Source organism: Stegodyphus dumicola, chromosome 7 (genome assembly GCF_044657685.1).
Source record: "Stegodyphus dumicola isolate Sdum_Otavi_A_Nest chromosome 7, ASM4465768v1".
Classification (NCBI taxonomy): Eukaryota; Metazoa; Arthropoda; class Arachnida; order Araneae; family Eresidae; genus Stegodyphus; species Stegodyphus dumicola.
In genome coordinates this window covers 11,915,156-11,929,725 of record NC_140774.1, presented here as the reverse complement: position 1 = coordinate 11,929,725, position 14,570 = coordinate 11,915,156, and the positions used below count along the sequence as shown (strand labels likewise).

At 33.7% G+C, this 14,570-nt stretch overlaps 1 protein-coding gene and 1 non-coding gene across 2 annotated transcripts in view; one reads left to right on the top strand and one right to left on the bottom strand.

Moving 5' to 3' along the window:
- Positions 1 to 447: 447 nt before the first annotated feature.
- The window catches only part of LOC118206078 (uncharacterized), a 63,637-nt gene continuing 49,514 nt past the window's right edge, over positions 448 to 14,570 (top strand). The window contains exon 1 of the mRNA XM_085819875.1: positions 448 to 487. Coding sequence (XP_085676001.1) covers positions 463 to 487 — 25 coding nt within the window. The 5' untranslated portion in view covers positions 448 to 462. The remainder of the gene's footprint in view (positions 488 to 14,570) is intronic.
- On the bottom strand, positions 11,338 to 11,410 carry TRNAK-CUU (transfer RNA lysine (anticodon CUU)). The gene has a single exon. It is a non-coding gene; the product is annotated as a tRNA-Lys (tRNA).

Below are 14,570 nucleotides of genomic sequence, written 5' to 3'. Positions count from 1 at the left end.
AAAAGTATTCATAACTTTAAGGTAACTATCTGATGCCATAAAATATATTCTATCCTCGTGTTTAGAATAAGGGGCTAAAATGTCCTTTTAAAATGTGCTATATTTTATTTGATAGTACTGTATTATCAAATAAAATTGCAAAGATGAAAACTTCTTTAACCCTTCAATGCACAAACAGAAATTCAGAAAGTAATCTTTTCTCCATCAATTTTGTTAGTCTTTATGCTAAGTTAACCTCTTTTCACCCTTTTCTTTATTTTAACTCAAAACTGTAACGGATATTTTCTGTTCCATTCATGTCTGGGGGGAAAGTTCTTCAGCGTATTTACTTACCGTGAGCAAAAATAACTTACTTCAGTGTATTCGAGTTAACCTGGTTGAGTGCATGGAGAGGATAAACGTTAATCTTTGGTAATCATGGGTTATCGTATACTTTACGAATGACTTACTTGGCATTACTTCATGCAGTACCCGTCCAGCAAATCAAGTAAGAAAACGTCAGTAAGCATAAAAATAAATTATTAAAAACTAAATATAATTTTATATAAATAAAAGCAAATTTTATTTATCAAAATTTGTATTTTTTTATTGCTTGATTCTTAACTTTGCTCGACATTCTATTTATCAATGTATATATAATAACATCAGTCAGCTAGAGTTAAGACTTTCGAACACATTTTAATTACTTTGAATCAGCTGTTTATATTTTTAAAATATAAATTTCCAGTTAATTTATTTATTTCCAATTAACTAGACAGTTTTATTATACACCGTGTCCACAAACGTCCTTACAAGGCTTTGATTTTCATAACCGTTTGTAGAAGACTTACACTTCCAGTTAAGAAAATGTTTTAAATGATGCACAGATTCCTGTTTTAGGATTTTTAAATTAAAAAACATAAATTTTGTTTTAAAATACGAAATCCAACTTTTTACCCATTCCTTCGTTCCCTGTACTTATAAGAGGAAACTTTTGCTCTCGTTACAAAAAATAAAGCACAAAACGTTTTGCGCTCGTAGGATGAAATAGGACTGAGATATTTCATTTCAAAATTTGGGGTATTTAATGTCATTCTAAATTTTCAACGAGGATCGGATAATAAATAAATTAGAATAATGTGGGGTTGATTTTAGTTTGCAATTAAATGCTGTTCAATAATATACTTTCGTAACTTACAAATTTTTTTATTTATAAATACATTTCTAAAACAAAAAGAATTTTCGTACAAGCAATTTATAAATCTAAAAATACATCATTAACATTCTCAGAGAGTTTTATTATTTTTCTTCGCAATCTGGTAAACATGGTGCAATCAAATTCATTTAAGTATTTTTCATTTTCAATTAATGCAAATAATATTACAAGTGGGCAGCGTACTAATATTGAAACTTACCAGTATTTTCTAGAACATGAATTCTAGAAGATTTTGTGAACAGGATCTCCATTTTGAAATGCATATATAAATTAATCAATATTTTCATAATAATCTATTTAGAAATGCTCTTAACATCAGAAACCTTTTTCTAACCAATATTTTACATTTAGTTATATACGAATGCAATCATTTCGCTCTTTAGTATGTGTACTGCCCCTGAATATGATTCCCGATTTTAAAATCAAATATCTCAGGAAATTTTAATTGTAATGGTGTCAGACTTTATGTTTTTAATTTTTTATAACGAGTACAAAAATGCCCTGAATATATGCCTGTAGGTAATGAAGGAAGGCGTAAATAGTCAGATTTCATAATTTTTAGCCCAAAGGGCGTTAGCCCAGAAAAGTTATTAATTTCGTTTTGACATTTTGCGTTCGTTCACTATTCAAACTGTAACCTCCAAATATTGGAGCCCTGTGTTATATTTAAAGAAATTAAATAATGAAGAATCTGCATGAATGTATGTATGTATGTTTCTCGCATTGTGATAAAACAACGGTACCTAGAGCCATCAAATTTTCATTAATGTAATCTTCCACTGAATATGGGCATCTGGAAGCCCGAATTTGGAATTAGAAAATATTAGTTTTATTATCGATTTCTTATTTTGTAATACTTTAACGAATTTTTGATTGACAAACAGCACGCGAGACTGTGCATCTGAAATTTTAAAGATATGCTAATTTTAAAATTATTTTCCGATATTGCTGTTCAACTGAATTTTATGGTTTAAGTGCGAAGAACATGATATGAACACAAACAACCTTAATAAATTAATAAATTAAGGTAGCACACAAAATGTTAAAAAAAACGCTCCTTTGGGCGTTATATAAAATCTGAAAGCTTTCAGATTTTATTTATTTATTTATTTACAAAATTGGTTTCTTTAAATTTAAAAGGGCTAAAATATGAATCTTTTTCTAATTTAAAATAGTTTTGTAATTGGAAGTATAGGTCTAGGATCAACGGTTGCAAAAAATAAAGGACGGGTAAGGATTTTTGTGCATACGGTGCAGGGAGAGGTGGGAGGGAGAGTCAGCTATCTATTTCTTAAATGGTGCAATCCAAAAAGTGAATAAAAATTAATCAAATAATATCATTGCTTTTGACTGCAAGAAAATCTTTCACGTACCAGTGAAAAGTGGCACCCAGAAATGTACTTTCTTTAAGATATTCATTCTCGGCCTGCTATCCGGAATTCCTTCTTGTGACTTTTAAAGCAATGGCAATTTATCAAAAGCTATAAAATAAACAGTAACAGCGTCGATTTATGCTGCAGCGTGTTTTACGACAGCGTGGATTTATGCCACATGTAACACTTTTCCGATAAATAAGGAAATCACTTTGAGTCACATTCCTCAGATCTGCGACTGACAGAGCATATACGGATAAACCTGAACAATACTAAACCTGAGCTCTGCATCAAATAAAACACGAAATAGTGACACTCAGCACAAGTGCAACTTGCCTCAATACGTAGAAATTGACATCTATGTATTTAAACCATTATGTGTATCTTTCGTAAACCCAAGAAGTAGTATTTGAACTGTCAATGAAAGAAGGATTCGAATTTCATGTTTTATCCATCTGCAATTTGCAGAACTGACATGGAACATTCAGATCTGTCAGCATTTCCCTCAATGCATTCATTATTCTAAACTGACATGAAACATTTTAGACGAATGGCATTTCCATCATACTTGCTAAATGGTGAACCTTTGGTTCAATTTATTTTACCAGAATTTTCGTCTTACTCGTGGATTTATATCATCACCTTTTGACAAAAAGCAATTAAATATGTCTGCTGAATAGCCAATTGGCTAATCAAACAAATGTTTTTGGCAATTAAGATGTCAGTTTTAGAAATGTAGTCTTGTACTATGATGTATAACGTAATGACTATACATCATAGTACAGGACTACATTTTTCTACTGAATCGGCCTTTTCACGTGGGCTGCAGAGAATAATTTTTGTATCTGCTGAAGCCATTTAGTCAATTATTCAATCAGCAAGGAGCAGAAAAACAAATAGACAATGTCTATTTTTCTTAAATGAAAATTCATTAAATAAATAAAATTAAATTTAAAATTCCCTTTACGCAAATATCACAAGTTTCGATTTTTCTTTTCTTACCAAAGCAAGGAACGTAATTACCATCAAACAAATTTATAACTGCAGACGAATCTAAAGAAAATTTGAGTCGTTTTCGTAAGATTCTATCTTGAACAATGGAGAATAGTTCTTCTCCTACAGAGATAGAATATACTGAATGTACCTACAAAAGGACTTCAGCAAGTGAAGTAAATATTTTAATCTTTCCATCGTGTTCTAATTTATTTTGGCTAAAGAAAGGTGTTTTCGGATTTAACTGGCTTATGTTTGAGGTACTTTTTCTGGGCTGTTTAATTCTTCATGTATTTCCACCTGAATAGCAACCAGTTTTGTCAGAGATTAGGAATATTTTAAGTGATTTTCTCTATACTGACGTTATGAACTTTGGTGAATATTAATGAAATAAGTTTTCCACTATGGTCAGACCTATTAAATGGAAACCAAGATAATTCGTCAAGCCACTTTCATTACTAAAACTAACCAAATATTTAAGAATGAGTCTGTAACCTCTCTCTTCCCCGTCATGTTTGTAAGAGTAGCAATATTCATCTCCTGGAGTTCATATCAGCAAAGCTCATTCTATTACGATACTGATCTTTATTGCTAATCCCTCGAAAATTAAGACAGTAAGTCTTCTTTATGCTTACAAAACACTCTTTCATTTCAAAATTTGCTAATTGTACCAATCTAAAGCTCTTCTCTAAAACATGAATCTTTTCCTAATTTAAAGTAGTTTTGTAATTGGAAGTATATGTCTAGGATCAACAGTTGCTATATGTAAGTATATGTCTAGTATAAGTTGGAAGTATATGTCTAGGATCAACAGTCTAGGATCAAGCTACAAAATTGGGCCTTAACCACATATGTATATTCCAGATTTTCCATATTATTTCCTAACACTATTTACGCTATTAAAGAGTAGGGTTTGCAGGGTATATTGATGTCAATTAACCAGTTATTTTATGCTTTAAACCTATACTGTCACTTCTCTATTTTCGTTTTCCTGCCAGAATGCAAACTAGCAAGTGTGTGTTTAAGTGAGAGTTTGCCATTGTTTAGGGATAGCGTGTTCTGCCTGCTGAAGATCACGTTACTAGTTTGTTATACTAAAATAAGAGTTCCTGTCTTCGGCGTTGCTGTATTCTTGCCGATAGAGCTCTCGTGCTCGTGTAAGCTTAAGAACCAAATTCCGGGTTTAATTTATTTTGCGTAGCCTTTAACTGATACTTAGATTAAGTTTTAAATTTAAAATTCTACTTTAAGTTCTCATCTCAACCGCTGGCTGATTTGTAAGTACTACGTGAGCTTTTAAATTGAGCAGGTTTACGTTGAGCAGGTTCAATTTACCTGCTTTTAAATAAAAGGTTCTTTTACACCCTTCTCACGTTTCCGTTTTATACTAGACATAGTGATAAGTCGCTTACAGTCTTATTGAGAATTTGTCACAAATTACATTTAGTAAAAGGCATATTCTTTACAGGGTATTTCTGAGTAGCCCTCAGTTATCGTTTCTTTTGATGCAAAAATCACTGTTTACTAACATTTCAGTTGAGGAAGCACTGAAATGTCTTGAAACCAGACTTCGAGAATTTCATTTCGCATTTACTGAAATTGAGGAGTTTTCCTTTCTTTTACTAAAGTTTCTTTTAATTAGAAATACGTTTTCCTCAAAAATAATTATGATCGCGAAATTAAAGATTTAACTGTGGAAAATTTCGTCATTCCAGTGCTTTCTGACATTTACATAGCATACTTTTTAGATCAAGATCTTTTGAAACATTTGTTTTTGGCTCTGGATTTGCTGTGCTAATGGCATACTAGAGCAGTTTGACGGTAATCTAGAAGATTTAACCAACCAAAATTTTATTCTGTTGTTCGATTGATTCGGCTGTTCAGTTCACTTTCGAAATTGAATCTGTTAGTTCTTTTCCTTTCCTTGATTTTCAAATTGTCTACAAAGAAACTGATTTCAACACAACTGTTTGCCCAATTTCTTCTTTTCGTTTATTTCTATGTTAAATCAAGACGCGCTGCTAAATAAATGCGAAATTCATTTTACTCTTACGCATGCCATGCTCTCAAAGTTTCCACTTCAGTATCTTTGTTTCCTCGTGAAATAAATTATTTGAACCAACGAGAGAAAAACGCTATTATAAAATTTAAAAACAAATTGCCTTCACGGAAAGTTTCTTTCGTAATTAAAAATGTCCTTCAAAAATTTTCGTTTCACCATCAAAAAAGATATTCTGCTATTAGAATTAAGCATAATAACATTTTCGACATTCCATTTCATCCATCTACGAGCTATAAAATTGCTCGAATTCTCCAGTGACTATACAGGGTTTCCCGTAAATGTTGTGATAAATTTCTGGGAGAGGTAGGACACATCATAAGGATTAAGAATTGCAAAGAAACCCATGCCCAGAAACGTCACTATACATCGCCAGGGGGTGCTGTAAAGGACAGTGCTAGTGGAAAGTGAGAATTGCCTCATTCGAGCGGTAGGCACCATATGAACAGCATGGATCGCTGTACGAACGGAGAGCTTGCAGAGGTGCACTTATTGTGTCGAATAACTCAGGGTAATGGACGAGCTGCTTGCATGCATTTATCGAGAACTCTTCCCCGACAGCCTTCAATCACACCACAGTTTGTTTGCATGTCTGCATCAAAATTTGTGTGACTACGGGTCATTAAGAAATGGCAGGACAAGTGAAGGCAGGCCACGATCGACTCGCTCGGTCGAAAGTATATAGCAGGGGTGGAAGGTAGGGAAGAAAGTGTGTTGGATATGGCGGAGAGTAATTAAAGGACCAGCATACGTGCTCTCAATTAACAATGTCTCGTACAAGTGTCCAGCGTGTCTTGAACACCGAGTCCTTCCACGCCGTTCGTTTCCGAAGGGTTCAGTTATTGCTCCCCGATGGCATTCCTGAAGGTGTCTGTTTCGCAAAGTGATTTTTCCAAGAAAGTTCCCAGCTTATACGTTGTTCACGGATGAGGCCACATTCAATAGGGATGGCGTATTCAAACACCACAATCAGCATTTCTGAGCTCAAGAAAACCCCACGGTGTGCGGCACTACGCGGCACAACAATACTTCAAAGTTAATGTGTGGGCGGGTTTCGTCGCCTACTGCTTAGTCGGGCCATACCTTTTTTACTATCCACGTTGAATGCCGCAAATTATCTGATCTTTCTGGAACAGGTTCTTCCAGACTTTCCTGACGATGTTCCACCAAATGTGAGGCACAACATGTGGTTCCAACATGATGGGACGCCTGCTCATTTTGGACTGGATATTTGAACAGATTAGTCCCGCATTGATGGATTCAGCGTGGTGGGTGGGGCACCGGTTGCCTGGACCCACCCTCACCGGATTTATTCAGCCTTGATTTCTATTTGTGGAGAGCCATCAAAAGTGTCGTTTATAACGATCCTGTTGTGTCTGAAATGGATCGCGTGGAAAGACTCACCTGCCCAGCTGCTACAATCAAAGAAACTCTGGTGTGTTCGAACATATCCAGTAATCAATGGTCAGTAGGTATCAGGTATGTTTGGCATCTGTTGGTGCAAACTTTGAGCATCTGTTGTAACATTCAAGCTGTCGTACACCATTTATATTAATGTCAAATAAATGTTTCAAATTAATCACTCTTGTTTCGTTTCCCATCTTCTACCTCTGCTACCACTTACCACTGAAATTTCCAGGCATGGTTCCTATGTAATTTTTAATCCTTATGGATGTGCTCTACCTCCCCTAGAAGTTTGTCGCAACATTTACGGTACACCCTGTATATTTGCCTAGATTTAGATATGATTTTTAAACCTCTTTCATAAATTAACCAACAAAAAATATAGAAGATGTTGATAAATACCAAAACTTAAAAGAATTTATTTATTAATATACATGAACTAAAACAATAAAAGGCTGACCACATTCTTCCCTTAAAACTATTCCTACAAGGGGAGAATTCCATCCTGGTACAGAATCCCTGATGTGTTGTTGTGACTTATCTCACTTGTCTGACTGTAACATCAGAACAAGCCCACGAAATCCATCGCGGCAAGGAGTGCAAGATTGCGCCTCTCGGTGGCAAGAACCCTGAGCACCATACAGGTGAGGTGACAATAAGACTACGCTCATTTCTGACACCCCCCCCCAGTTTTGATGGAGAACACCCTGGAGGGGGACGGATCCGAGGGCCTTCCACTGTTCTTTCTCTATCCATAACCTCTCGAGAGGACTTTCGGTTCGCCGCATGTTTAGAGTGCTCCCATGCCGCACGGACAGGATACATTTACATACATCCATGCCTTCTGCGGGATTTAAACCCGAGCCATTCGTACTGCAGTAGGTTTCCTTAACCACTATATCGTCTGAGCGACTCGGTACTCAGCGACTTTATCGCTCAGCAGCTTTCATGTCATTCGAAACAATGTATTTAAATGAAAAATCTTTCTCAAATTATGTGCTAAAAAACACAAAATATAAAAACAAATTGACTGCAGATAAAATCAATACAGCCAGACTTTAGTGTAAAACAATTAAAGCACACCCCTGTCACTAAGTATAATGCAAAGGTAGTTGACCCTGGAGCTCCAGTTCATGCTTTTAATCAGTAAATTACATTAATTTTATATTAATTTTTTTACTTCTTTGTGAAGGAAGTATTGTAATCACGAAAAATTCCGGGTACCATATTTCAACGAAATTTTGACCGCTATTGCATGCAACTTAACGATGTTTTTGCGTGACATCTGTACGTAAGGACAGAATAAAGGGCTCTTTTTTACAAAACGAATTATAAAACTGATTTAAAATCGATTCAGAAGAGATTTTTTTCCGTGGCGTCTGTACGTACGTACGAATGTATCTCGCTTAACTCAAAAACGAGTAACTTCAAAACATTGAAATTTTGTATATATGACTGCTATAACATATCGTGGCGCACCTCGCCTTTTGGTTGCAATCAACCTCACCAGAAGTAAGTCCTGCACCATCCGTTTAGCTGTTGAATGGCTGCAGTTATAGTCATAAAAGTGGTGTCTACGTATAGTAAAGTGGCTGTGCGCTTCTAGATGAGATAGCTAACAGCGCTACCTGGTGAAAAACAACGGATACGAGATAATAAGAAAAAGTAAATTACAAAGTTGTGGAGCATTGTCGATTTAATATGAAAAGACACCTTGTGGACGTAAATATTAAGAACAGAACGTTTTAAACATGCAATTTGTTTGTTCGCAATTTCCTACACTGTGACGTTACGAAACTGTCTTGGAAAGGAAAAAACAACTAGTTTATCACAAGCTACCTTTATTTTCGATGTTCAGACCTCTCTTCGTCAGCTGAAACGCACATCTGGATGCTTGATGGAAATTCATGTTGCACGCATTGTAGCATAGCGGGTGACAGATTTGCATATAGCATCTGTAATACGTCTTTGAAGGTCCTGCAATGTTTGTGGAAGGGTTCCATACATCTGCTGTTTGAGGTATTCCAACAGGTAAAGTCCATTTGAGTCACGTCCATTGGAACGTGGAGGCCACTCCTCGAAACCACTATACCCGATTATTTCTCCGAATTCCTCCATCAGGTACTGCTTCACTTGTGACATCTTGTGAGCAGGCGCTGTCATGTTGAAACTATACATTCCGGAGTTGAGGCAACGACATGTTTTCAACAAAATCGGATATTATGTCTTGTAGAAGTTCTAAATATCGTGCGGCCGTTAACGTACCCTGTTATAATATTCGTCCGATGAACCTGTTGTTATAAATTCCACCCCAAACATGAATCGAAAACTGTGAATTGCAAGCGATATCACTGTGCAGCGATACGGGCTAGTGGTTTCGTCCGAAAGATAATCTTTTGTCCTATTCGTTCAAGTTTCGTGGCGTCAAAGTTTCGAAAAACCTGAAGAAACAAATGCACGTTTTCAGCGTTCTGGTTTTAGCATTCATATCCACAAGGTGTCTTTTTGTACTAAATCGATGATGCTCTACATCTTTGTAATTCACTTTTTCGTCCTATCCCGTATCGTTTTCGAGATAGGGATAATTCCTCCTTTTTGCACCACGTGGCGCTGTAGTCTATCTCATCTAGTAACGCATAACCACTTTACACTAACACCACTTTTATGGCTATAGCTGCAGCCGCTCGGCAGTTAAACGGGCGGTACCGGACTTTAGTGGGCACCATGTATATACACCCACTCCGTTACTCAACTCCGTGAGCTCAGTTTTTAACTCTTATATGTTGCTAAATTGTGCATTTTTTTGCTTTAAAAGTAATTGAATTATGTTGTTCTTATCTTCCGGTTAAGGTTTTTATGCCTTTAGTTAAGCTGCATGCAATATTTGTAGAATTATCAACAATTTAAAAGTTGCCTAAGTGCGGCTAAGCCTTTTTTTTTTTTTTTTTTTTTTTTTACTATAGCAGCCATATTTGTTTGCACTTCAAACTTAGCGGAATAGTGAATTAAATCTTTCTGCACCTTCAGTGTCTTTTTGCCGAGTGGGACCAAAAGGAAACTTCTAGTTTTGTGCACCGAAAACTCTGCCTTCTTGCCTCCTGGCCGTATGGATTGTTTTTGCGTAGAAATTAATTTTAATTGTAAAAATTATTTTTTAATTGTTTTAACTGTATTTGGTGTTTAACGTTTTTCTATATCTTTCAGCTTTCAAAGAGAATATTTTGAGTTTTTATGTATTTTGCCTTGCCGCGAAGCGAGAACTGAATTAGGTGAATGATAAATTTATCTCTAATGTAATTCGAGGAAATAACTTTAAATGAAGGGCACGAAAAAATTTGTATAATTTAATATTCCGTACAAGGAAGTCATGTGGTGTACACATCAGCTTTTTATTAAAAATACAATACTTTTTTTGTCTTTACATAAAGTAACTTTAAAACACTGATCTGCTTTAAATATTACTTTCATATATATATATATTTTTTAAGTGGGATGGGGTTCCCTGAAAAAAACTTAAGGGTTCCATCAATCGACAAAATTTTAAAAGCACTAGAATAGAGCATTCCTTACGTATAGAAAAACATCATAAATTTTACGTTTTTAGTCCGAAGGGATTTGAATCCCGAAGGACTATTAGTTTCGTTTTGGCATTTTGCGTCGGACTCATAAATGTCGGTTCACTTTTCAAACTGTTGCCACAAAATGTTAGAGTCCTGCATTATATTTGAAGAAATTAAATAATGAAAAATCTGCATAAATGTATGTATATTTCTCGTATTGTGATAAAACAACGGTACATAGAGTCATCGAATTTTGAATAACGTAATCCTCCAACGAATATGAGCATGTGGAAGACCAAATTTGAAATTTGAAATTTGTTTTATGATCGATTTCCTATTTTTTAAAACTTTGACGAATTTTTGATTAACAAACTCAAGGATTTCAAAGCGAGCAATGGCAACGTTGTGCAGAAAAAACACTTTTATCTCCAGCGCGTGAGTCTCTGTATCGGAAATTCTAAAGATATGCTCGTTTTAAAACTATTTTGCGATATTGCTGTTGCACTGGATCTTATGGTTTAAGTGCGAGGAACATGATATTTAATAAAGAAAGGTAACACACAAAATGTTAAAAAACGCCCCTTTAGACGTAATTTAAAATCTGAAACATTTAAGATTTTTTTTTTTTTTTTTAAGAAATCTAAAAATTTAAGGAACACTCTATATAAAAGAATAAATAAATAAATAATCGCTCAGGTATATTGATAGCGACCTCGGAATGAAGGTATTAAAAAGAAAGTAAAAAAGTAACCGCGCCCAACGTGGGGTTCGAACCCACGACCCCGAGATTAAGAGTCTCGTGCTCTACCGACTGAGCTAGCCGGGCAGCGCGAAATGTTTAAAATGTATCTATTTTATTATTAATTTCTTTTATTACCTAAGTATTTTTATCATTGTTTGATTCTGGCTGAAGCATTATGTGAAAATAAACAGGTGTAGGAAACAGTTTAGATAAAATTTTGAACTAAAGCTCGATATCATGCAAATATCAATACTTTTTAAAAACAACTTATTGAAAAGCAGTTTTAAAATAAATTACGAATTATGAATCTAAGAAAATTTAAACTATTTTTATTTTATTTTAATATCAGTTATTTAGTAACAATATCCCATCCATATATGAGCATTGCCAAAAAAGTTTGTTACTGAAAAAATGCAATTAAAAATGACCTTTTCCAGTTAAAAACTATTAAATTTACAATAATAAATAAATTCTAAAAATTCTTCTCCCTCCCCCAGTCTAAAAATGGTCGGGCTTTTGATGAATTTACGACAACTTTCTAAAAACGTCCGTTAAAGAAAATATTACCCCTACATAATGCCTTTTCCTTTGTGAAAATTATGCCCAAAATGGCTATTAATCTCGAGAGACAATTTTATGTTATTCCACTTTTCATTCGAATCTCTGCTGCCATTCAAAAAACATGAGATATTATTCTTTGATATTTTAAAATTGTTGTTATCTTTGGTCTTGTTATTGACCATGATTGTCCTTTAAAGCATCTGCATTAAATGAATATTGCCCCAAGTACAAGGCAATTCATGCTTGATCACTTTGGGAGAGATATTGGGAAGAGAGACACAAAATATATTTATAGATATATTTATACAGTGGATTTTTCTTGTTTGTTCTCTTTCATATTTGCTTGTTATGTCAACAGTTCTCTTTGTAATCTGCCATTAGAAATGGGTCTAATTAAAAGCAATTAAAAAAATATTATTATTTGTTTTTACGTTTTAATCTAATTGATTTAAATAAAAATGCATTTCATTCGTGATATATCTAATTAATAACTCTAAATATTTGTGTAGAGTGACGACATATAACATATACAAAGATATCTTTTATAATATATAACATCTACTACACACCAATATCTGTTACATAAAAATGTCTGTTAAAACACATAATACACAGCGATATCTGTGTATTTGAAAAGTTAAATAATCTTTTCAAATACACAGAACGTTTAATATCTTCTGTGTATTTGAAAAGTTAAATAATCTTTTCAAATACACAGAAGATATTAAACGTTCTTGTGTTAGTCAGTAGTCAGAGTGTATATTTATCGGGTGAGCTATCAAATAAATACTTTACTATTTCTTCTGGGTCATCTCTATTGGTAATCTCTACTGATAAATCATATTAAACATTTAAAGAGTCTTTTTGGGGCTAAAATTTGAAATTTGAACTCTTAAAACATTCCCTACCTTTTTTTTTTTTTTTTTTTTTTTTTTTTTTTGTTTTCCTTTTTAGTCCAAAGGGGTAATTTGCCCAGTAGGACTATTAATTTCGTTTTGGAATTTTGCGTTGATTCACTACAAGCGTTGTATCACTTTTCAAATTGTTGCCACCGAATATTATCGCCTTGTATTATATGTAAAGAAATTCAATTATGAAGAAGCTGCATAAATGTATATATGTTTCTCTCATTGTGATGAAACAACAGTACCCAGAGCCATCCAATTTTGAATAACTTAATCCTCCTGGGAATATGGGCATCTGGAAGCTCAAATTTGAAATATGTTTTATTATCAATTTCATATTTTGTAAAACTCTAACGAATTTTCGATTAACAAATTGAAGGATTTCAAAGTGAGCAATGCCCAACACTGTATGGGGGAAAAAAATATCTCCAGAAAGCGAGACATTATATCGTAAATTCTAAAGATAAGTTCATTTTAAATTATTTTGCGATATTGCTCTTGAACTGAATTTTATGGTTTGAGTGCGAAGAACATTCATTATATTTAACAAAAAAAGGTAGTACAGAAAATATTTTTAAAAACGCCCCTTTGGACGTAAATTAAAATCTGAAACCTTTCAGATTTTTTTATATTACTTTTAAGTGGTTTGGCTATGATATTTTTTCGATTAAAAGTTAAATTTTTTGTATGTTTTCTTAAAGGTCATACATGATCCAAGTTGTCGTTGTTTGAGAGCTTAAGTTATTTAAATCCTTTTTCTGAAACCATGAGCCTATGATAACCCGTTCAAGAGAGATTTATTGTGTTATATTTAAGAAAGCTGTGCATGTAATTTGCACACGAGTGAGCTCCCCCCCCCAAAAAAAAGTCATTTCTTGAGCACAAGAATGAAAATGCAGAAACAAAGCTGACATGGAAAGATTTTAAAAGTAGTATTCATAAGTAACTTAATGAATAAGAACGTAGTAGTAATAAGTTTAAGTACTATAAGAAGACATCAAGAACTTTAAAAAGTATGCAAAGCAAAATACTTTAAAAGACCTCATCAAAGAGCAAAGTTAGTAAAGTTCACAAGCATATAAAACATGACTGTAAAATTAATATAACTCCTTATGAAGCGAAGAATTCGGTAGCTGAATTAAGAAGGTAATTTTTAACTAGGTCACGTAGAATTACAGACATGTCTGTAAGTTTCTTCTAAAATTTAAAGCAATATTTTTATTTAAGCACTTATAACCTTTTATAAAAGATACAGAGTACCGGACAGGCTATTCGTGATGTTTAGTTTTATACTAATCAAATCTTCTAAATATAAATTTTAAAACTCTATTAGAAGTTTAGAACTGTTGGTTACCAAAAACGTTTCGCGAAAACAAAAATTCTGATGTGTACACTGCATGACTTCCTTGTACGGAGTATTAAACTATACGCAATTTTCCTGCATTTTATTTAAACATATTGAACTAACAGTTTATAAATTTGGAATTAAATCTACTTCGTCGATAGCCCATAAACCATAATAGAGCATATGCCCTCTTTAAAGTTCACTATATTTATTTACTACAGCTACACTTTGGCGCTAAGTTCACTTAACAATGTTATATCTCACTCATTTTATAACTCAGAGTGCACAAAAATTATATCATCTGAAGAATTACCACCAGTTCTGTTCAAATACTATAATAAATCTAAAACAATGTATAAAAGAAATTAAACAGATAAGAAAGAAATAGTTTTTCACAGACGATTTCAGCGTCGCTTGCCTAATGCGTATGCGC